The 24,658-nt window shown below is 42.9% G+C and overlaps 2 protein-coding genes across 2 annotated transcripts; one reads left to right on the top strand and one right to left on the bottom strand.

The window, feature by feature from the left end:
* Window positions 1-449: 449 nt before the first annotated feature.
* LOC307255358 (meprin A subunit beta-like) lies at window positions 450-23,996 on the bottom strand (the record flags this gene model as incomplete). Its single annotated transcript, XM_080034040.1, has 14 exons — window positions 450-672; window positions 1,626-1,899; window positions 2,294-2,473; window positions 2,598-3,065; window positions 3,189-3,404; window positions 3,876-4,028; window positions 4,307-4,525; window positions 16,869-17,047; window positions 17,214-17,331; window positions 17,881-17,959; window positions 18,092-18,129; window positions 18,233-18,283; window positions 18,387-18,405; window positions 23,976-23,996. The coding sequence occupies 14 exons, from the start codon at window positions 23,994-23,996 to the stop codon at window positions 450-452; spliced, it is 2,238 nt and encodes a 745-aa protein (XP_079890166.1).
* LOC307256037 (PH domain leucine-rich repeat protein phosphatase 1-like) lies at window positions 4,712-10,809 on the top strand (the record flags this gene model as incomplete). The annotated part of the gene is made up of 4 exons (XM_080034903.1): window positions 4,712-4,749; window positions 5,194-5,388; window positions 8,655-8,883; window positions 9,220-10,809. The coding sequence occupies 4 exons, from the start codon at window positions 4,712-4,714 to the stop codon at window positions 10,603-10,605; spliced, it is 1,848 nt and encodes a 615-aa protein (XP_079891029.1). The 3' UTR covers window positions 10,606-10,809.
* Window positions 23,997-24,658: the final 662 nt, after the last annotated feature.

Below are 24,658 nucleotides of genomic sequence, written 5' to 3'. Positions count from 1 at the left end.
CTTGGTCCAAAATATGCAGAAATATGGACATATATGAGACCCTTTCTAAGGGAAAAGATAATAATTCAAAACATTCTTTTCAGCTATTATGCACTAAATTAAATGTACTTATGGATATTATAATTACTTTCTACAAAATCTGCTAGGAAATAAAACCCAAAATTCTACACACTGCAGGTTTAAATAGTCCACACAAGACTTCGGAATTACAAAATAATTTTAGTAACAAGTGTTCTTATTTTGCTGTGGTGTTTTTACATTGAATGTCCAGAGGGGGGCAGTCTCACATAATGTTATGATGTACAGTATGTGCCGGCTTCTAAACACATTAGCCATACATCTCTACAACCGAAGCCTGTATTCACCTGAAAATATCTGAAAATATTGATTCATTTCACAAGTCTTTCTTTTCTTCACGTGTTCAATGGAAAAAAGTTCAAAGTCGGCCACTAGAATTTTTCACCGGCATCCATGTTTGCCATGACGACATCGCTGCCACTCGATAGCTTCTTATATTTCTTCTTCACGCAGAAGACGCTGACTGCAGTCACCACCAGCATCACTGCCAGCACAGACAGAGAGGAGGCAAGAGCAAGGGTGGTTTTATCCATGGCGGTGCCCTTGTACTCACAGCTGTCTCCATAGTACCACCAGTCTACGCCCACCACGCACCTAATGAGCAGGGACCAAGGATCAGACTTGAAGGTATTCTAGGCACTCGTACAAGGTGATGAAAAATGTATGCTAGATATGACAACTCAACCTAGAGATAGAACATAAATAATTACTTTTCATTAGTAGCTTTAATGGCTCCTGCAGTTCTTTAGTATAAGATATTTGACGTACCCTATGGCAAAACTCAAGACATGTTTTGAAATAAACGTACATTTGTATTTTTGCAGAGAGTTAGTTGAGAAGACCAACAGCCCTCTCATGCCTCTGTGGGTTAATATGAAGCTACCACCAGCAGGCGTTTAGCTTAGCTTACCACAAAGACTGGAAACATTATGAAATGACTTACCTGGCTCCTGGGCCTTAAGAATAGACCTACTACACAAATGGTAAAATCACCATGTTGTTTTTGTACGCATTAACACGAGATAGAACACGTTAAAGTGGTATAGTTCAGTATTTTTGATAAGTCAGCCTTGTATTGTTGCCAAGGGGGCCAGAAGAAATATGTTTTTTCTCCACATATATAAATGCTAACCTAAAACCTAGATATCCGTTAATATGTTCTCTAATATGACATTTTTTCTTCTGGCCCCCTCTGCAACAGAACAATGCTGACCTATGCTACATCAAAGTCTCCCCCAAACCCCTTATAGTGTCTGCGCTGACTGCCATCTCCATAACATATTAACTATACCTAAGCAGCCCATACAACCACACTTCAAAAATACTGAACTATCACTTTGATTGGACGTCATACCTTCATCACTTTTCCTCTAATCTAACTCTCGGCAACAACTAAAAGAAGAAAATAAGCGATTTTCCCAAGTGTTCAACTAGAGATTGCTCAATTTTGATTTGGAAAAAGACAAACAGGAACCCTTTGATGGCTCGCAGATTGCTACATCCACAGTTTGTTAGGGCAAAGTGCAAAACCCTGAAAGAACACACACCTGCAAGCAGCCTTCCCCTTGTCCGCCACGCAGATTCCATCATTCAGGCATTTCACATTGTCGCAGACATTGGAGGGTTTAGTGGTGACGGGTTTTGGGGGTGTGGGCTGGGTTGGTTTGGGGGTTGCGGGTGTGGGTTCGGTGGGTAGGGGTGTGGGTTCAGTGGGTGGGGGTGTGGGCTGGGTTGGTGAGGGGGCCGGTCCTAGGGTGGTGGAGTGGATAGGTGGGTGGGACGTAGGGGGCAGAGGCTGGGTTACCGTCAAATTAGACACATCTGAAGAGGGGGGCAAGCAAATGAGAGAACGGTTAATTGAATCCAAGTTGAGAAAGCGTCACTGCACCGCAAATTGAATTAGGCTTCCGATCACTTGACCCTGTAGCGTTTTTCCTGACAAGTGGGCATATGAATCATGGATGTAATTATCATACATTACTGGCATGCGTCATCCCATACATACATAGCTCGAGAAGCATGTGTGTAGCATAATAATTAATATGTAATTGATGCGTGTCAGGATGAATGTGTTTTCGAAAAAGAAAAAAAACACTATATAACATATAAATGGTTAGGTTTTTGGGCTATACATTTCTTCCCTTGTATATTCTATCTCTGGACACACAGGATGTTTTTCTGTTGAGTGGATACTGCGATCTGGTGTGTGTTTTACCCTCCATGGTGAGGAGAAATATGGCGTCTCCTCCCTTTATGAAATCCCTGCTCTTGGCTCTGAGGTGGGTGAGATACACTGGAGTGCCAGCGCCTGGCCCTCGGAAATACTTGGTCCCATCTGTTTGAGTGATCTCCACGCCTACCTTTCGAGGGTCGTCCCAGAAAAATGCGTCGGAACCTGTTCAAAAAGGATGTTGAAATGGTGTTTGAAATTAGTATTGCAGCAGAAACCTGTACTTTTATGATAGGATTTCACGTACAGAACAAGAACAATTCATTGGACATTGGAAGTATAGCTGCACCTGTTGCCTTCATGTCGGGGTCAGTGGTTACACTGCGCTGGTTAGACATGCGCTTTTGGATGTTTGGATGCTGGTCCATTAGCATCATGGTCATCTGTTTCCATGGACACGGCCATTTCTGTCCAGTGTCCCCTACACGGGCCACCAGGTGAGCGTAGGCAGACAACTCGCCAGGGTAGCGGTCTTTACCACTGGGGTACAGCTCCATTTGGAAGGTGTAACCCTCCTTAGATGTGAACGGGGGACTAAAGATAGCTGTGTTATTGGGGGTGTTGTCCATCACTTCGGTGAAGTTTTCCACGCGCCAAATGAACTCGGGGCAGGTGGTCTCCGAGACGTTGATGTCGTCCAGTGACAGTCCCCCTGTCGAGGGCCCAGAGCCCGCCTTGGTCCCTTCGAAGACCACGCGGAATTTTTTCTTGACGTCCAGACTCACGTGGTGCAGTTGCCACAGCTCCTGGGGAGATCCTGTTACAGCACATTAGGTCAAAACATGTAATTTAATATAAAAGCAGATTCACAATGGCCAGATTCCCCAAGAATAATTGTCACAATGGATTTTGAGCTTTAGTAGAATTCAGTAAAAGTCACCATCTATGGTTGTTATGAGGCGCAGTGTTCCATTGGGGTTAGCTGTGTCATACTCTCGGACGTGGATCCTCAGTGTGTCGCTGGGGCCGGCGCTGTTGTAGTAGAAGAACTGCAGACACTGGTATCCTCTCTTGGGGTAAAGGAGTCTGCTCTCCAGCAGGGCCGTGTCCCCGCTGTTAGCTGCTCCAGTGCTGAAGTGCATGAAGTACCCTGAGCCTGAAGATGAGGATTTAATTTTGATTAATAATGTCAATATCTCAGTGTTATTTTGATGCACTTTACAAAGTGGATTACTAGAGGGAAGGTCTTACATGTTTATCTGCCAATGATTTGAGTCTATCTAACAGGAAAGCAGCCCTTGTATATTGTGTGTAGGTTTAAATCATGGAGTTGTTTTAACATATCTAAAAGTCCTTGTTTTAAAATGCTTTTTAAAGTTCGGTAGTGAAAGTCAGTAAGGCTTCAACCATCTAAGCTAGACAAATCAATTGAGTACCTTCCATAATTAGGACATTATTATGGTATTTAAGGGACAGTCTGGACAGGGGCAACAATTGCAGTGACCTCAAATGTGTAGATACGGACATGTGAGTGTTGTGTTTTAAGACAGACTAAAAAGGGGAAAAAAACTAATCCTTTTAAATGCCGTGATATGTATCTGCACCAGTTGACATGTATAGTTCTCACCTGTGCATTTGCCCATGTTGGAGTAGTCCGTGTCTGGCCCTCCGGCAGCTTTGGCGACCCTGACCCAGTCTGCCTTATCGCCCTGTCCCTGGATCATACCACAGATGTTCTCACGTTCAAAGTCACATGAGTCCAGGAATGTCGAGCCCTGGGCTAGAAGAACACACACATATACACAGGTGTAGCAGGACTTTGAACTGCTATAAACTAATCCACTTCACAGCCAGGAGATTGTTGTTTTGCTTATCCACTTGTTTCCGTGTGGCAGTTATTGAGGAGATAATGCATCTAATTGTCAGCTGATATCAACATAACTTATGAGAAATTAGGTGTAATATAACAATGGTGGTACAAGCTGAGACCACACTTATTGTACAACCAACGGATACTAAAAACACATTTTGCTTGGGTTACAGGTTGTTGAGTCTTACTGCAGTTGTAGAGGCGGTGCAGCTTGAGCAGGTCGTTGTCACTGAACTCCATGCGCTGGCCAATCACGTCACTGAACGCGGGGATCTTGGTGACGATGGTGGGCTCGGTGCCGTTGCGGAAGGCGGTTTTGCTGTAGTGCATCATGGAACCGTAGTCGTAGGGCACTCCCAAAGCACTGGAGGTGGTGTCATCATAGGTGTTAAAGTTGTTCTCCTTACCTGTCGATTGGTCGGGTCATAAACAAAAGGTGTCAGTGCAAGGTGACTTTATTAAGGCAATAGCGTGTTCCTTTCTCCAAGAGGGGGGGAGCTGTTACGATCACAAAAAGTTGCTTATCTGTGTGCTTCAATCACAGACTTTATAAAAGGAGTTTTGATTTGTTCCGAGCGTAGGTCAATGCCACTATGATACAAAGTCTGATAATCCTTGATGTGCTGATAAGGTATTTTAGCTTATCTTGTTTAGATTATGCAGCCGGGAAAATGACATGAACAATAAAACAGTGCTGCATGAAGTGCTTTCCATCAAGTTCTACATAACAAATCTCTTGAAAGGAATTTTCAAAATGAATCGGAAAGTTTTTGTCATCATACACATCCATATAGAGTGGGCTCAATTTACAACTTGACACTTTAATGTCCTATGCCAAATAAGAGATTCTAGCAATTTCACATACTGTTTGTGCATTTCCCATGTTTGTTCTTTAGGCAAGTTTGCTTTGATGACTGTACAGTCAAATAGTATTATGTAAGGCAGTGTCTGCATGCTTATATGTGGAGGACATATGTGAACAAAGGTGTTATAATATATTTGAAGCTCTCATTGTTTACACGTGAGCACACGCTACAATTACGTTATGCCTAGTTTTTTTTTCTTTTCTCTGCAGACTGTGTGTTGCAGCTCTGTCGGTAAACAGTTTCTGTGGGAGTCGCGAGGCTCTGTACGGCGTGTTCGATGGGGACAGGAACGTGGAAGTGCCCTACCTTCTGCAGTGCACCATGAACGATGTGTTGGCCGAAGAACTCCACAAGACCAAGAGCGAAGAGGACTACATGACCAACACCTTCCTAGTAATGCAAAGGTACACAACGGGGCTCCACGGGCATTTTTTAAAGCCTCTGTAAACCTGGTTTAAAATTGAAAAAAGTCAAAATATCATATCAAAGTTGTGATAGACATAATATGTTTGTTTTTTTGATTTTTTTTCATAAATATTATCCATTAGTTAGCCATGGAGACTGAGCTATCAAACGGTCTCCATGGCAACAGTCATTGTTTTTATAGAAAGTTTTGGGCAGAAAACTGCAGTGATTGGTTCAAAACACTTATTGTGTCATAAGAACCTGGGGCCGGTTTCCCGATAACGTCATCTCTTAGCGAGCTACGAAGACTCCTACGTTATGACTTACCAAAGTTGTTTACCTCTGTAGTCGTGGTTCCCGAACGGTCTCTTAGGAGAAACACTCCATACGTCGTACGTACACTGCTGAAATCGATTGCTCAGAGTTCGATTTTCCATTTCCTGCTTATTTCATGCGAAGCTGCATGCAGGGCCGCCGCTCCCTATACGCAGAGTACGCAGACTGCGTAGGGCACCAAGTTCCTGGGGGGGGCACCCCAAAAAAAAATATATATAATTTATTTATTTATTTTTTTAATTAAAAAGGAAACAGAGATGGTCCGGGGGCCCCCCAAAATAGTTTTTTTTTTTTTAAAGTTCATGATAATCATTACATTACAAAAAATATATAAATTAGTTATGAACAGGCCCATCGTTGTTTTTTCTTAATTGTGTAACCTATCCAGGGGTGGATTACTGCACAGGCACACCGGGCACAGGCCCAGGGGCCCAAGGGCTCAGGGGGGCCCTTAGCCAGAGATACTGATAGTAACTTTTCATGTTGCATAGTCAAAGAGCTCTGTCACTGATGTCAATAACAGGGTCAATAACAGGGTCCAAAAAGGAATAGCCTAAATATAAATACTCATTAAAATGTAACAAGATAGAAATCATCATGGGCCCCTCAACTAGTAGGGGAGAAATACAAAAGCAAGTTAAAAACAACAGCATTAGTAGCTCTGTCTAAGGGGGTTGAAGGCCCCCTCACACATACACAAATAAACTTTATATGTGTGAATTCTAAATTGTTCATATCCACCCTTTATCTGTTGAAATGGGCCCCTCCATCATAGAACATGGGTCTGCAGACCAATCTACTGTTTTTACAGTTGCAGAGTAAAGAGTGCTACCTGTTTAAGAAAAATCTGAAAAATAATGTTCCTTCTGCAGCTCAAGATTTGATATCTCTCTAGTCTCTAAAATTTCCTCACAAAGTGCACCAGATTGATGCATTTTACTTTAAAAAGGTAAAAAAAATTCCACCCACCCACCCCCCAACAAGATACAGGGTCCCTCCAACAATACCCCAAAATCCTGTGGGAAACACTGACTTCCTTAATATGTTTTTGCCATTAATTGTATGTATCCGTGTAGAAAATTCAGTGTACCTGACTGGATAGGGACAAGTGGGGGGCCCTTTAAGAGTGTAAGCCCAGGGGCCCATTATCTCATAATCAGTCTATGATCCTATCACTCAATTCCTTTGCAAAGGCAGTTTTTTCACAAGTTAAGCTGTTCTTTCTGTTAGTAAATGCTGGCAAATGTGCCAAAAAGCAGTCGCAGAGATCTTGCAAGGGCAAAAAAATTTCGCTCGCGAGCTTCTTGGTGTTTTTTTTTTTTCGGGGGGGGGGGGGGCATCACTGACAATTTCTGCTTAGGGCACCCAAAAGCGTAGCAGCGGCCCTGGCTGCATGACAAGTCTTTGCGAATAAAAGATTACTAGAAATCCTTCTAAGCCGAAACATTTATTTAACACCTCTTGCTTTATAATCTAAGTATCTTTAAGAACAATAATCACGTTTCGTGGTGGGTCAGTAAGGAAACTGAAAGTAGAATATCGCCAATGGCCTATATCAATAAAAACAGACGGCCCAAACAGCGTCCAAATGAGCTAAAATCCTAAATACAATAAACAGTAACATGGCACACTTATTTTAAGGTAAGCTTTAATTGATTATTCATTCATTTTTTCACACGTTTACATGTTTTGAGGCGGAGAGACAGCTCCGCAGTGTGTGGAACACAGTGCGATGGTTCTAGTGTTAACCTTGGTCGAACGTATTACCATAGCCTATAGGCCTACTGATTTAAAAAAGGTAGCCTAGGCTATAGAAAAATATAGAAACAGCGGAGGAGATTAAGATTGTTTCCAGCAATTATTTTCTTCATGAATGACTTGTGGCAGTTCCATGCGCAACAGGGATGTCACTCGTGTCCGTTTTACGCATGGTGCTTACGGAAGGAAATGTGGGGGTCTGTAGCCAAGCCTATCTCTGGCGATGCCACAGCGATCGCAGGGACTTCACTTGTCATTAAACTTATAAATCTGACTGTATTTCATATCAAAGGGACACAGCGATGACTGTATTAAATATCAAACTGATAAAAACGATCCGACTGTGGGCTGTAGTGTATCACGTATAAAGTAGCCTATTTTCATATTGACGGACATCGCATCCAATCAGTTAATGCTGATTGTCAAGTCAGTTAGATGACTATGTAGGCTACTTATAGTTTGAACACTTTGTGAATCAGATTGAATGGTATTCTGCTAAAATATATAGCTTACTTTAAATGTGATATGTAGGCTACGCTATAGTTATCGTTTTTAACAGTTTGTTATTTAATACAGTCATCGCTGTGTCCGTTTGATACGAAATACAGTCAGATTTATTAGTTAAATGACACAAATGAGAGCTGAAACATCCCTACGGTAGAGCTAAGAAGGCTCTGCGGGCGCTCCAGACCAACCTTACCAACGTAGGATGTACGAAAGAGATTCGTAGCAAAGAACGTTTCGGGAAACAGGCGAAATGTTAAGTAGGAACTCTACGTAGGGGTTACGAATGACGTAGCGTTAAGAAGGCTCTACGAAGGCTTTGGGAAACCGGCCCCAGACCATTGCCTGCCTCATCTAAACCAAAATTTCTGTTAAGTTTATCAAACTTGAATGACAATATCTGTAATTTGGTTTGAAAATATGCCTTACTCTTTTCAGATGCTTATTATCATGCAACTTACTCCCTAAATTATTTGTACATAGTGCAAAGAATTTTGTGGATTTTGGTTAACAAGGGCTTTAACAACCGTCCTGTGGGATTCTTCTTCTTTTTTTTTGTCCCTAGCCTAATCTATAATCAAATCCATACATAAATCTGCTCAATAAATGGATTATGGTTAGATGTTTTAACTAGTTTCTCTGATCCCCTCTTCTTTTCATACAACAGAAAGCTGGGAACTGCTGGGCAGAAACTGGGAGGCTCTGCGGCTTTGTGTCACATTCGCCACGACCCTACCGACCCCGCCGGCTGCTTCACACTCACAGCTGCTAATGTGGGAAAGTGCCAGGCCATTCTGTGCCGAGACGGGAAGCCGTGGTCGCTGTCACTGCTTCACAATATAGGGCTCGAGGAGGAGTACCGCAGGATAAGGCAGCACAGGGCAATCATCACTGAGGTAGAGATCCTTTTCAATAAAAACATCCCAAGAGCCTTGTAATCAACGTGGAGTACATTAAGGGTGGGGTCAGTGATTCTGGAGAACGCTTGTTGTCAAAATCTCCGCTACCAGCCTAGGCTCTGCAAACTAGGCTGTGTATTAACACCAGATTTTTTTTCAGCGTACACACACTCACAGTACCGACAGGAAGTGGATCGTGAGGATATATCCACTGATTTTGACAAAAAAGTGATTTGGACTACAAGCGTTTTCCAGAATCACTGACACCACCTTCTAATGTAATGTAATTTTAGCTGAGCACTGTATTGATATTTTACGCTCTTTTTCTTACAGGACAACAAGGTGAACGGCGTGACCGATTCCACCCGGATCATGGGCTACTCCTTCCTCTACCCCTCTGTCATCCCTTGTCCCTACGTGCAGACGGTCACTCTCACCCCGCAGGACGAGTTCTTCATCCTGGGCAGCAGAGGGCTGTGGGACGCCGTGTCTCCCACCGAGGCCGTGGAAGCCGTGCGGAACGTACCCGATGGCCTGGCCGCGGCCAAGAAGCTGTGTACTCTGGCCCAGGGCTACGGCTGCACCGACAGCCTCAGCGCCGTGGTGGTCCAGCTCAGTGTGAGCGAGGACTGCTGCTCCTGCTGCTGCTCCTGCTGCTGCTCGGAGCCTCCCCAGCCCCCAGCCAGCCCCGGCCTGGGCCCCTATCCCCCCTCCTCCTCCTCCTCCTCATCCATCAAGGAGCGGCCCTCTGACGGCTCCCTGCCCGTACCCCCGTCCTCCTGCAGCGAGATGAGCAGCGAGATCAGCACCAGTGAGATGAGCAGCGAGGTGGGCTCCACAGCATCGTCCGACGAGCCGCCGCAGAGCTCCCTAGTGCTGCTGCACGAGCAGGCCCACCACCACCAGCCTCACCTCCACCTGCACCACCAGGCCCACCCGCTGTCCCTGCTGCAGTCCCAGCAGCAGCAGCAGCAGCAGGCCCACTGTGGTAACAACAACAACAGCCAGCAGCAGCCCTGCCAGTACCTGTACCCGGGGGGCGGTTCCTCTTCAGAGCTGCCCTCTTCCGCCCGCAGCTGCTGCGCGGTCCACCCGGCGTGCCTGGCGGGCTCCTTCCAGAGGCAGCTGTCCAGCGCCACCTTCTCCAGCGCGCTGTCCGACAACGGGCTGGACAGCGAGGACGAGGAGCCCATCGCCGGTGTCTTCTCCAACGGGAGTCGGGTGGAGGTGGAGGCGGACGTCCATTCTCTCAAAGCAGCAGAGGCCTCTTCTTCGTCTGCCCAAACCGAACCGCTACCCTCATCTTCCCTGCTGACTCTCCCTCTGGTCCCTCCCCCAGCCCCATGCACGCCAGAGCCTCTGGAGGAAGGGGTGGACATGATGAGCCCGGGCAAGGCTGGAGACAGCGGGCTGGAGAGAGACGAGTCGTGGCAGGGCGGCGGTGTGGACGGAGGGAAGTCGTCAGGCAAGAGGAGGGTCAACGGGTCCGTGGCGCGCCAGGAGAGGAGTCACAACCTTATCGAGGTGGCGGCCGACGCCCCCTCCAAGAAGGTGGGCGGTTACTTCACGGCCCCAGCCCAGCCCGACCCTGACGACCAGTTCATCATCCCGCCCGAGCTGGAGGAGGAGGTGAAGGAAATCATGAAGCAGCATCAGCAGAAACAGCAGAAGCCGCCGGGCACCGAGCAGCCCACAGACTACTACGACACCCCTCTCTGAACAACAACCGACACCACCAACCAACCCACTCACTAACTACAGCCTCATCTCACTCCGAGCTGCAGCAGCAAGCACAGGAGCCTACCATCAACCTTTCCATTTTTCTTTGGTTTCTGGACTCAACAGACGATTTTCTTTTTTTCAAGAGGCTACAAAAATGCACATGAAAACGTTTGATCATACTTTTTCTACACTGCCTCGTCATCGAAGAACCATGCACTGCAACCCGCTCTACACGTTTTTTTTGTTTGTTTTTTTGGTTAAGCATCTCATAGAACGAAACAAGCAAATGAGCCCTTTAATGATACTCGACCCTCTTGAATAGCCTGGACAGCCCTCTCTGGTGTCCTTGGTTGTGCCCTTGTGTCGCAGACTGTGAATTGTTGTTTTTACATTAGACGACCAGCCGAGTATGTAATCAACACTAGTCTTTGCAATAGCATTAGCTCGCCACGACACTTGTTAATATGGATAACAGTTCCATGGTTTGTTTTGTTTTGTAAGAACTTACCATATCTTTTAATGTGAACGCAGTGAAGTTGCTGCGAGAACTTTTTAAAAACAGAGACACATAATCTTTTTATTATCAGTGAACTATGTTGTAATACCACACTTAACTGTTGTAGATAGGGCACTTAAATATACTGTATTTCTTCAGTAAATCATGGCTCTTGGCCTGTAAAATGGCATAGAATTGTTTTTGTAGAAATTTTAAATACTAACTCCTAGGAGTTGCATACTCTATATGGTGACTCAGTCACTTTTACTAATCTTCTCTGAGAGAAATGGTGATTTTTTTTCCAATGATTGTAAATAAGAGAAATGTTGTATACTGTTGCTTTTAAAGGAACTGCGTACCTGTATGTCGGTGAAGGTTTTAGTTGTTGGGGAGGACGTATGGTTCACCAAGCGTTTGCTTTTATGGAGGTGTCACCAGCCCCCCTTTATCTTACTACGTAGACCCACAAATACTACACACACAAACATACACACACACACAAACAGACACACACAAATCTATATGTGCAATTGCAGTTCAGAAACCCCGACATTCCATGGGATGTAACTACACAAAGTTACCATGGTTTGCTCCACTTTGTTTGATTGTGATGTTCTGTCGTCATCACTGTATCTACTGAACACTAATAGACAGATATTTGCATGCACACTTACATGCACGCACATACAAACATTCACACACATACACACACAAACAAACATACATGGACACGTAATACTAGACTCATCTCCCTCCTACAGTACCTGTTATCACCGGCATGACTGTGTCAAGTTCAGTAATACAAACAAATATATCCACATGGAAAAGAGACAACACAGATGTTCCTGTATTTGGTATAATAAATTTTAAATTTGTGAATATAAATCACACTGTCTTGGATCTGTTTTGAATAATGAATGAACATTTGATATTAAATAGTCCACACAAGACTTCGGAATTACAAAATAATTTTAGTAACAAGTGTTCTTATTTTGCTGTGGTGTTTTTACATTGAATGTCCAGAGGGGGGCAGTCTCACATAATGTTATGATGTACAGTATGTGCCGGCTTCTAAACACATTAGCCATACATCTCTACAACCGAAGCCTGTATTCACCTGAAAATATCTGAAAATATTGATTCATTTCACAAGTCTTTCTTTTCTTCACGTGTTCAATGGAAAAAAGTTCAAAGTCGGCCACTAGAATTTTTCACCGGCATCCATGTTTGCCATGACGACATCGCTGCCACTCGATAGCTTCTTATATTTCTTCTTCACGCAGAAGACGCTGACTGCAGTCACCACCAGCATCACTGCCAGCACAGACAGAGAGGAGGCAAGAGCAAGGGTGGTTTTATCCATGGCGGTGCCCTTGTAATCACAGCTGTCTCCATAGTACCACCAGTCTACGCCCACCACGCACCTAATGAGCAGGGACCAAGGATCAGACTTGAAGGTATTCTAGGCACTCGTACAAGGTGATGAAAAATGTATGATATGACAACTCAACCTAGAGATAGAACATAAATAATTACTTTTCATTAGTAGCTTTAATGGCTCCTGCAGTTCTTTAGTATAAGATATTTGACGTACCCTATGGCAAAACTCAAGACATGTTTTGAAATAAACGTACATTTGTATTTTTGCAGAGAGTTAGTTGAGAAGACCAACAGCCCTCTCATGCCTCTGTGGGTTAATATGAAGCTACCACCAGCAGGCGTTTAGCTTAGCTTACCACAAAGACTGGAAACATTATGAAATGACTTACCTGGCTCCTGGGCCTTAAGAATAGACCTACTACACAAATGGTAAAATCACCATGTTGTTTTTGTACGCATTAACACGAGATAGAACACGTTAAAGTGGTATAGTTCAGTATTTTTGATAAGTCAGCCTTGTATTGTTGCCAAGGGGGCCAGAAGAAATATGTTTTTTCTCCACATATATAAATGCTAACCTAAAACCTAGATATCCGTTAATATGTTCTCTAATATGACATTTTTTCTTCTGGCCCCCTCTGCAACAGAACAATGCTGACCTCTGCTACATCAAAGTCTCCCCCAAACCCCTTATAGTGTCTGCGCTGACTGCCATCTCCATAACATATTAACTATACCTAAGCAGCCCATACAACCACACTTCAAAAATACTGAACTATCACTTTGATTGGACCTCATACCTTCATCACTTTTCCTCTAATCTAACTCTCGGCATCAACTAAAAGAAGAAAATAAGCGATTTTCCCAAGTGTTCAACTAGAGATTGCTCAATTTTGATTTGGAAAAAGACAAACAGGAACCCTTTGATGGCTCGCAGATTGCTACATCCACAGTTTGTTAGGGCAAAGTGCAAAACCCTGAAAGAACACACACCTGCAAGCAGCCTTCCCCTTGTCCGCCACGCAGATTCCATCATTCAGGCATTTCACATTGTCGCAGACATTGGAGGGTTTAGTGGTGACGGGTTTTGGGGGTGTGGGCTGGGTTGGTTTGGGGGTTGCGGGTGTGGGTTCGGTGGGTAGGGGTGTGGGTTCAGTGGGTGGGGGTGTGGGCTGGGTTGGTGAGGGGGCCGGTCCTAGGGTGGTGGAGTGGATAGGTGGGTGGGACGTAGGGGGCAGAGGCTGGGTTACCGTCAAATTAGACACATCTGAAGAGGGGGGCAAGCAAATGAGAGAACGGTTAATTGAATCCAAGTTGAGAAAGCGTCACTGCACCGCAAATTGAATTAGGCTTCCGATCACTTGACCCTGTAGCGTTTTTCCTGACAAGTGGGCATATGAATCATGGATGTAATTATCATACATTACTGGCATGCGTCATCCCATACATACATAGCTCGAGAAGCATGTGTGTAGCATAATAATTAATATGTAATTGATGCGTGTCAGGATGAATGTGTTTTCGAAAAAGAAAAAAAACACTATATAACATATAAATGGTTAGGTTTTTGGGCTATACATTTCTTCCCTTGTATATTCTATCTCTGGACACACAGGATGTTTTTCTGTTGAGTGGATACTGCGATCTGGTGTGTGTTTTACCCTCCATGGTGAGGAGAAATATGGCGTCTCCTCCCTTTATGAAATCCCTGCTCTTGGCTCTGAGGTGGGTGAGATACACTGGAGTGCCAGCGCCTGGCCCTCGGAAATACTTGGTCCCATCTGTTTGAGTGATCTCCACGCCTACCTTTCGAGGGTCGTCCCAGAAAAATGCGTCGGAACCTGTTCAAAAAGGATGTTGAAATGGTGTTTGAAATTAGTATTGCAGCAGAAACCTGTACTTTTATGATAGGATTTCACGTACAGAACAAGAACAATTCATTGGACATTGGAAGTATAGCTGCACCTGTTGCCTTCATGTCGGGGTCAGTGGTTACACTGCGCTGGTTAGACATGCGCTTTTGGATGTTTGGATGCTGGTCCATTAGCATCATGGTCATCTGTTTCCATGGACACGGCCATTTCTGTCCAGTGTCCCCTACACGGGCCACCAGGTGAGCGTAGGCAGACAACTCGCCAGGGTAGCGGTCCTTACCACTGGGGTACAGCTCCATTTGGAAGGTGTAACCCTCCTTAGATGTGAACGGGGGACTAAAGATAGCTGTGTTATTGGGGGTGTTGTCCATCACTTCGGTGAAGTTTTCCACGCGCCAAATGAACTCGGGGCAGGTGGTCTCCGAGACGTTGATGTCGTCCAGTGACAGTCCCCCTGTCGAGGGCCCAGAGCCCGCCTTTGTCCCTTCGAAGACCACGCGGAATTTTTTCTTGACGTCCAGACTCACGTGGTGCAGTTGCCACAGCTCCTGGGGAGATCCTGTTACAGCACATTAGGTCAAAACATGTAATTTAATATAAAAGCAGATTCACAATGGCCAGATTCCCCAAGAATAATTGTCACAATGGATTTTGAGCTTTAGTAGAATTCAGTAAAAGTCACCATCTATGGTTGTTATGAGGCGCAGTGTTCCATTGGGGTTAGCTGTGTCATACTCTCGGACGTGGATCCTCAGTGTGTCGCTGGGGCCGGCGCTGTTGTAGTAGAAGAACTGCAGACACTGGTATCCTCTCTTGGGGTAAAGGAGTCTGCTCTCCAGCAGGGCCGTGTCCCCGCTGTTAGCTGCTCCAGTGCTGAAGTGCATGAAGTACCCTGAGCCTGAAGATGAGGATTTAATTTTGATTAATAATGTCAATATCTCAGTGTTATTTTGATGCACTTTACAAAGTGGATTACTAGAGGGAAGGTCTTACATGTTTATCTGCCAATGATTTGAGTCTATCTTACAGGAAAGCAGCCCTTGTATATTGTGTGTAGGTTTAAATCATGGAGTTGTTTTAACATATCTAAAAGTCCTTGTTTTAAAATGCTTTTTAAAGTTCGGTAGTGAAAGTCAGTAAGGCTTCAACCATCTAAGCTAGACAAATCAATTGAGTACCTTCCATAATTAGGACGTTATTATGGTATTTAAGGGACAGTCTGGACAGGGGCAACAATTGCAGTGACCTCAAATGTGTAGATACGGACATGTGAGTGTTGTGTTTTAAGACAGACTAAAAAGGGGAAAAAAACTAATCCTTTTAAATGCCGTGATATGTATCTGCACCAGTTGACATGTATAGTTCTCACCTGTGCATTTGCCCATGTTGGAGTAGTCCGTGTCTGGCCCTCCGGCAGCTTTGGCGACCCTGACCCAGTCTGCCTTATCGCCCTGTCCCTGGATCATACCACAGATGTTCTCACGTTCAAAGTCACATGAGTCCAGGAATGTCGAGCCCTGGGCTAGAAGAACACACACATATACACAGGTGTAGCAGGACTTTGAACTGCTATAAACTAATCCACTTCACAGCCAGGAGATTGTTGTTTTGCTTATCCACTTGTTTCCGTGTGGCAGTTATTGAGGAGATAATGCATCTAATTGTCAGCTGATATCAACATAACTTATGAGAAATTAGGTGTAATATAACAATGGTGGTACAAGCTGAGACCACACTTATTGTACAACCAACGGATACTAAAAACACATTTTGCTTGGGTTACAGGTTGTTGAGTCTTACTGCAGTTGTAGAGGCGGTGCAGCTTGAGCAGGTCGTTGTCACTGAACTCCATGCGCTGGCCAATCACGTCACTGAACGCGGGGATCTTGGTGACGATGGTGGGCTCGGTGCCGTTGCGGAAGGCGGTTTTGCTGTAGTGCATCATGGAACCGTAGTCGTAGGGCACTCCCAAAGCACTGGAGGTGGTGTCATCATAGGTGTTAAAGTTGTTCTCCTTACCTGTCGATTGGTCGGGTCATAAACAAAAGGTGTCAGTGCAAGGTGACTTTATTAAGGCAATAGCGTGTTCCTTTCTCCAAGAGGGGGGGAGCTGTTACGATCACAAAAAGTTGCTTATCTGTGTGCTTCAATCACAGACTTTATAAAAGGAGTTTTGATTTGTTCCGAGCGTAGGTCAATGCCACTATGATACAAAGTCTGATAATCCTTGATGTGCTGATAAGGTATTTTAGCTTATCTTGTTTAGATTATGCAGCCGGGAAAATGACATGAACAATAAAACAGTGCTGCATGAAGTGCTTTCCATCAAGTTCTACATAACAAATCTCTTGAAAGGAATTTTCAAAATGAATCGGAAAGTTTTTGTCATCATACACATCCATATAGAATCCATGAAGTAGGCATATCATAAAGGGGATCAATCATATGGCAGAGCATGAAGGAGCTGTGTTATTGATCAAATGTCATTTAGGGTTGAGTGGCCTTTATACCCGCTGAGATGCGATCCCACATGATTCTCACGTAATCATCGCGGTCGGCCCTGGACTGCTCATGCCAGAAACCCAGAGCGTGAAGGAACTCGTGTTCAATGGTGGCGATGCGGTCACAGTTAGTCCCTATTGACAATCTCTGCTTCCCAACTCGCCGGTTTCCCACAGAGGAGAAGCAGCTTTTGAAAAAACATGGCTATTATGAATATCACACACGTTCTCAAATTTAATTTTTATCAAGGACTTTTGGCACAATTATAAATACGTATTCATTCTTGAGAAAGTATAGCTTTGCCCTGCCATCCAAACAGAGCATAAAAGCATAAACATAAAAAAAATTCTTACCCGCCCCCTTTAAAGATTGAAATGTAGTTTGCTTCTCCACTCCAAGGCTTGAAGTCGATGCAGGACTTGAGCCGGTACTGCTCAAAGGCCTTCAAGATCACACCTTTCGCATTGATCTCTGCAGATAACATTATAAATCATGTGAAAGATGTGTCTTCCTAATGCCCTGTTAAGGTGGACCCTAGTGCAAACTGAGTTATTTAAGCTTGTTGAAGTTTAAGGCTTCTACTATAAGGCTCACGTCCGGCCCATTGCTCGGCTGCACATTGCTGAACATCAATGCAATGAAGAAGAGTAGACAATGCCAGTGCCATTAACGGACAACTCTTAGAAGTGATTGTGTAATAAGGCAAGGTGATACATACATTAATGTTAAAAAATGCTTTGCAGAAGTTTACAATACAGAGGTTTCACCTCTACTATATGTCTAAAATAGTAACGATAATAGAAAAAAATACTTTCATTGTTAATATGTCTTTTTGCTGACGCCATAAATCCAATGTCACATATTTGATAAAGGGAACAAAATATGTTAATAACCATAAACTGTCATACACCACAAAGGCCTAAGGAAATATTTTATGTTTTATACAGTATGTTATACTGGCTGCTGTGCCTTACCAATATGTTTTTTTAAATGTTTTATAGTGTATAGTGTCTCACTTACCTAAGTCATCTTCCATGTAGTATGGGATCGTGGTTGGCCACCTGTACTCATCCCCTATTATGGAATTTCGAGTTTGCCTCTGTGTGACGGTCAATAAAAACAATCACAAAATGCGAGAAAAAAACAAAAAACGTAATGAGTCATGGTTAAGCTTCATTCCACCAAATCAAGTCATGCAGAGGATAATTAAATGTGCTTAGGGGAACTATACCTCATCAAGCACAATGTCCCCCTCCACCAGATTCAAGCCTGCCTCTGTGGAGACAAGGCACGCAGACAATTGCTTTATAACGGTTACCCATTGTTAATCCGGAAACATGAAAAAAGCCCCCCCCCCCTTCCTTTTGCTTACCTTCATTGATGTCAAAAATGTCAAGGTCCCGTCCGCCGTCCACATCATAGTCTGTGTAAGCAGGAATGAAAAATAAATGTAAAGCGACAGATCAAAGGAATTGGCAATAATAATTTTATACTACTCTGTATAGCTTGAAAAGAAAACCACTTACCTAAAACTTTTGCTGTGGGCTATACAAAAGAGAATCAAAATTAAAATGTTATTGATTTGCAAAAGGCATGATAATAAAGTTTCTTCTTACAACACAACAGTATGTTAAGGTAAGACAATTTCTCACCATGCAAAGTGTAGTACCCCATAAGACGAAAATAATGTGGAGAACAAGTACACCTTTGGGTTGTCCGTCTCCCATGTCTGTCCTAAAATGTCCCTCTACATGGGACAGTGCAGGTGACAGGTACTGAGCTCTGACCGACACTCAAGAGAGTAGAAATAAAAAAAGGGGTGCGCGCAGGGAACAACATAATAAAATACACGTGCTCATGGGTGGATAATTGATAGAGCTGTAAAGTCTGTCTTAGTTATACAACAACTTCAATCTACTCCCCTATCTGATAAAGAATCTTTACAGTTTGCAGATTAGTTGCAGTGTGGGGGGGGGGGGGGGTTGGGCTAAGCCAAGGGGCAGCAACACTGTCATATAGCCTACATGTCAGAATACAGCAGAAGAAGAGCAACATTTTAAAGTAGTAATGTTCTGTGTAGCTTTGTTTCTATAAACCTTTAAATTGCAGTGTGAATATTTACCTATACTGGGATGAATTGTATGGGATGAAATACAGTGTCCAATGTTTTATTTTTCTGTCGTTCTCTGCATGTCACTCCCCTCCCCCCTTTTCACCTCTGTCTCTTCATACTGTCAAATAAAGCATGAAAAATGCCAAAAAAAGACTTCCTCATAGCAATGCTTCATGGTCATTTTATAAATAGCAACTGTAAAATGTATACTTACTCTATTATTAAGAAACAATTGTGATACTCCCTCCAACAGAGTCAAAGACTTCGACAGCATTATTCTTTTTAAAAGACCACTTTTTCCAGTTCTTCCTTACAGTGCATGATATGCTGCACACCCACACACATAGTAACTGTGGATTCACATTTGCACTACTTTGTGCTGCAAGGATTGTTGAATGGAAAGCCAGAATGGGATGCTCTTATCCTTCCAAAACCTTCTGAGAAACACAAAAGGATTTCATCAAAAAAGTCACCCCCATCACTACTGAGACCAGAATGCAACAAATGAACAATGAAGTATGGTGACAATTGTTCACGTTGCCTTGAAATTGTTTACCTGATGTGACGCATTGTTCTCTTTCTTTCTGCGGCTGTATGGAAATTCCTACATCTTGCAACCATTTTGTTCATAATTCTCATGTACATGTATATAAAAAAGCTTTTCTCGACTTTTCTATACTGCTTTTTCGGCACATAAACACTTTACATTCTTTCAGTGTTATCGTCGCACTGTCCAGCGGATGCTAATAGAGATTAAAAGGACACCTCTTGTCATGATCACCTTGGCTCTGTCTATCTAAAAGATTAAGAGAACATTACGAGATTTAAGTTTTTCTCAACCATTCTTGGACCCTTTTCTGTATGTGTTACTAAGAGTGTTACATAGATTATCTCAATTTAATCAACAAAAAAAGAGCAAATCCCTTACCAATTAAGGTTGGTGATCCATCATCTGCGTCTTATAAAGAGAGGTTTTGCTTATGGTGTATCAGTATAAGGGTTGTCTCTGTTACTGGAATCTTTTGTCAATGAAACTGCAATTCAATGTGGCCTTGGTGATAGAAAAACTAGGACAAAGCAGAGCAAGAGGAAACAATCAAACACAGCTGTCACATTCGTGTAAAACAAGAGGTGGTCTCGTGGTGTCATAATTCAGGCTTTGGTGATTACTTATTGATATTGTCCGGCCTGTACTTTATATTACTTAAACGAATAAAATAGGTGGAGCTAATGGAGCTGAACTGATGCAGTTCAGGCTCTGGACATCGCATATTCATGTGACTGATCACGGTATATGGAGCATGTGCAACATTTGCTAAGGAAGAATATAAGTCTGATTTACAGTGCTGCGATGGAAACAATGTTTGATATATTAACAATATCAGACAATACAACTCCTATTATTTCACATTAAATCAAGGTGATCACCATGATTCACTCATGTGGATGCTGTCTAGTTGGTACTCCACTGTAAGGAAACAGTTTCAGTCTGGTCTCCTCTCAACTTGCCCATAGCACATTTCTTGTTATTAACAACAAGGAACTTTTAAATATTTCTTAAACAGTCAAATTTTTCCTCTGACAATCATACATGACATACAACAGCAAACATACTGTATCTAGAAGAGGAAACTGTGGCCACTTTAGCCTCACACCTCACCTACTTTATTGCCAGCTGCTGCCAGATCTTATGCTTTCTGGGTTCTCAATTAATAGGTGGGTTTAATGGGAGGGGACTCTACTATCGGTCCCTCTCCCATATTATCTGATGTTCATTTTAAATCAATGTTTTCCTTCTTTATGAAAAGCCAGAATACTGAGCATGCTTTTTACATGCTTTTAGACAGAACCATGCTACATCCCTATATATTCTACAGATGTCAAAATCTGAGTGCACTTTGGATAGCCAAATTACATATAATTGCAACTGTCATTAAAAGAAACTGGTATAAATGTGTTGAGCGTTGAGTGAAAATGTTCTTCAATCTTGTCAAATGCAATATTTATGTTAGTATTCTATGCCGATATCAGGCTTGCCTTAGTGGGGGTCATTGTTGTGTGTGTGATTTTTATGTATGTGTATATTTTATGTATGTTTTGTGTACAGGGACCACAATGGAAATAAGCCTTCGGGCTTTTTTGTGTCTATCCCTGGCTATTTTATGTATTTTAATGTGTGACAGAGTGCTGTTCATGTTTTTATATCAAAATGGTCAAATAAAATCATTCATTCATTCAGTCTCTGTCAGACCTTCTGTGTATACAAGGAATAGTTTGTATGCAATTGTGTGTTCATGTGTTGTCATACGTGTGTGTGTGTGTGTGTGTGTGTGTGTGTTTGTGTACAAATGCTCTTTCACATTTCTGCTGAAAGGGGTGTAGAAAATCAACAATGTGTTCTGTGCCAATCCTCTCTCACGGATAAATAAGCTTACGTAGGAATACACATGGCAAAGAAAAACAAATCACGAATCAATTCCTGCAATGCACCTTTTCTTTACTGATGATATAGGCATGAACCACACTTGAGGCATGAAATGAGGCATGCCATGACGTTTTTATTTCCACAGGTGAGCCATATGTCACTTATTACTGGACAAACATCGGTGTGTAAGGCTGCTGTATATTAATATTCTGACACCTGTATACCACATTGGTATCACTACTTGCAGCAGGTCTAAGTATTATTTTTACAGACAGTGAATATTATGTGCAACAGTAGTAGCAGCTCTCAGCAGATCAGTCCCTCTGCGAGCGCGTCCAGCACAGCAAGACTTCAACTCATTCCACCATCTCGTGTATCTGAACATTGCTTTCATGCATATGTTCTGCTACATATAGATCTAAGCGTGTGTAGCATACATTATTGGGAGTATGGTCATTGTTTAAAGAATTTCATTTGGTTTGTTTTGCCTCTCTGCTGTTGCTGCTCTACCTCTCCCCTCTCATCCTCACCAGTGTCCAGACAGTGTCCATGGTCTATGTATGTCAATGATATATCCTTTGAGAGCGTGGACATAGGGTGACACCCAAATTTTGTTTTGCTGCCTCGATGATTGTTTTGTAAAGGCACAATTCGTACTGATTCATGTGTGCATGTTTCCTGATTGATCTGCTTTTAGCCATCGTAAATGGAATATAATACATGTTCCTGTTCTAAAGGTATAGACTTTGCTGTACACTGCACAACTGCTTAGTTTTATTTTAGAAAGTAATGCTTCTCTAATAATAAAAAACTAATGTATTAAGTCACCACCAATCAAAGAGTTGAGAGAGATTGAATGGAAACAATTATGAGAGTAATAAAAAAAATCATAATAAACAGTACGACTCCCCAAGAGGAATGCCAGAATCTAGTTGAGAGTTGTAGGAAATTAATTGAAATGTTAATGGGTTTTTGCCAATTGTTGTGTTTAATGAGCTTCCTGATTGATCTGCCATCAAAAATGGAATATTATATGTTCATTCATTCATTATGAATTATAATTTTTATTCAGCCATACATATCTCACAGTTCAACGGTTAAAACAATTTTAACTTCTAGTGTAAAATATTCTTTTTATTGTGATCTTAGTTTGATAAAATGAGGTATGCCGACCAAAATTATTGATATTTGTGTAGTTTGACATGTGCTCTGTCAAATCAATAAGAGAAAATCCCTGCTGATCCCATCTTTATTTATAGGTTCCAGTTCTAAAGGTATAGATTTTGCTGTCACTGTACAGTTTTATTTTAGAAAGATATGTTTTTCTACTACTAATAAATGAGACACAAGAAAAGAAAAAATAATAATATATGAAGCCACCAACAATAAAAGAGATGAGATAATTAATAGAAACCATTAGGACAGTAATAAAACATTTTAAATAGATAAACATAATAAACATTTCAACTCCCTAAGGGGAATGACAGAATCTTGTTATGTAGGAAATGTAATTAATTTTCATGACTTGTTTGGTCTGTACTCTTATTCGTGCAGATTTAGTTTCCATGCGATTGTGACATATCAAAGAAAATTCTACCTGGCTTCCAATGTCCAGCAATGTCCCATGATTTCACAGTCAGATTTAATTTAATTATTTTAATAGTGTTGTTTTCACATGGATTCAATTTCAGTACTCCAACAGGCCTATTGTTGCTTCTGGGAGGGCCTGAAGCAGAATGTAACATTAAAGCCTCTAAGAAAAATAGTATTTTCAGGTTTTTCCTGTAACAGTGGACTTGCTTGCATTAAATAATGTTAAGCTGAATGAAAAAAAAGTCTCACCTCATGGGGCTGACTGTGGCTAAAAAAATCAATGGTGCTGGGCAAACAAGTGAAAGCAATTCCAAAGGAGCATTTATTGATTTATTTTGTGTGAATTACTTACTCATAAACAATTGCATATAAGGCTCAGTAACACTCTTTGCTACGTCCTTTAAACCACTTACTCACTATATGGTTCACATGCAGACATTTTGGAGTGCAGGGATTCAAGCAAAAAAGAAAGGGCATTAACCCCACACACACACACTCTATTCTACAGGTCACAACATGGGCCCTGTTTATTGTATGGAAACACATTATTTCACAAATAAACCACATATTTTTACTATTTTTCTAATGGATAACATAAAAAGTTAGTGTTTTTGGGGGCGCCCTTAGCTCAGTTGGTAGGGGTCCCCCCCCCGGGCCGGGCCCAGCAGCAGACCCGGGTTCGATTCCCGTTCTCTGCATGTCACTCCCCTCTCTGGCCCATTTCTCCTCTGTCTCTTAACACTATCAATAAAGCATGAAAAATGCCAAAAAAATATATTTAAAAAAAAAAGTCAGTGTTTTGGCCGGTTTCATAATTAAAACAGTGCCTACCCGTGTAATTTAAGTTACCGAACTGGGGTGGGGCTGGAAAGATGTGTGCTATCTGTGATAAGTCTGACAATTTGCAAAGTGTGGTGATTACAGCTGGCTGCTGTGCGCTCCTCCTCCTTTTGCCACTCCCACTCCCTCTGTTCTGTGGCACACCTGGTCTGCATCAGCAATCATCGCGACTATATCACCTCTGGCTTCCCTGCTGTCGTTGCCAGTTCGTACCATGCACTACAGTGGTAACTATACACGCCTGGCTACTAGTATTCTACCTCGTCCTAATCTCGTGTCCTCGTGTTTTTGTGATCACCACCCTAACGTTGTTTTTTCCTCTGCCTGCAGTTACCCGGACCACAACCTCCAGCTTACCTACCTGCTTCTCCGCCCCGGCTTCCCCACTCACCACCTGCTTCCCCACCTCGTTGAAATAAACCCTTTTTTATTATATCCACAACTGCCTCTGTCTGCTCTTGGGTCCAGAACTTAACCGTAACAGAACGAACTGGCCAAAATGGACCCAGCGGAATTTGGCAAGATCCGTGGAGCTCTCGCCGCCCAAGGCACTCAGGTGGCTGAGCACAGCCAAGCCCTCCGGGACGCTATGGAGGCTTTTGAGAATCTCGCTACCCGTGTCACTCAAATGGGGCAGCAATTGGACTTACTGGTTCCCCTCACCACAGTGCCTCTACTGCAAGCGGCACCTCCGCCTGCTCCCACTCCTCCGATACACCTGCCACGAGCCCGTGAGCCCTTCATTCCTGCGCCTGAGCGCTATGCTGGGGACATGGGTACGTGTAGAGCCTTTCTGATCCAATGTTCCCTAGTTTTCAGTCAGCAGC

Source organism: Ammodytes marinus (genome assembly GCF_949987685.1).
Source record: "Ammodytes marinus genome assembly, chromosome: 9".
NCBI lineage: Eukaryota > Metazoa > Chordata > Actinopteri > Uranoscopiformes > Ammodytidae > Ammodytes > Ammodytes marinus.
The sequence above is the reverse complement of the archived record's forward strand: the minus strand, read 5'-3'. Positions and strand labels throughout refer to the sequence as shown.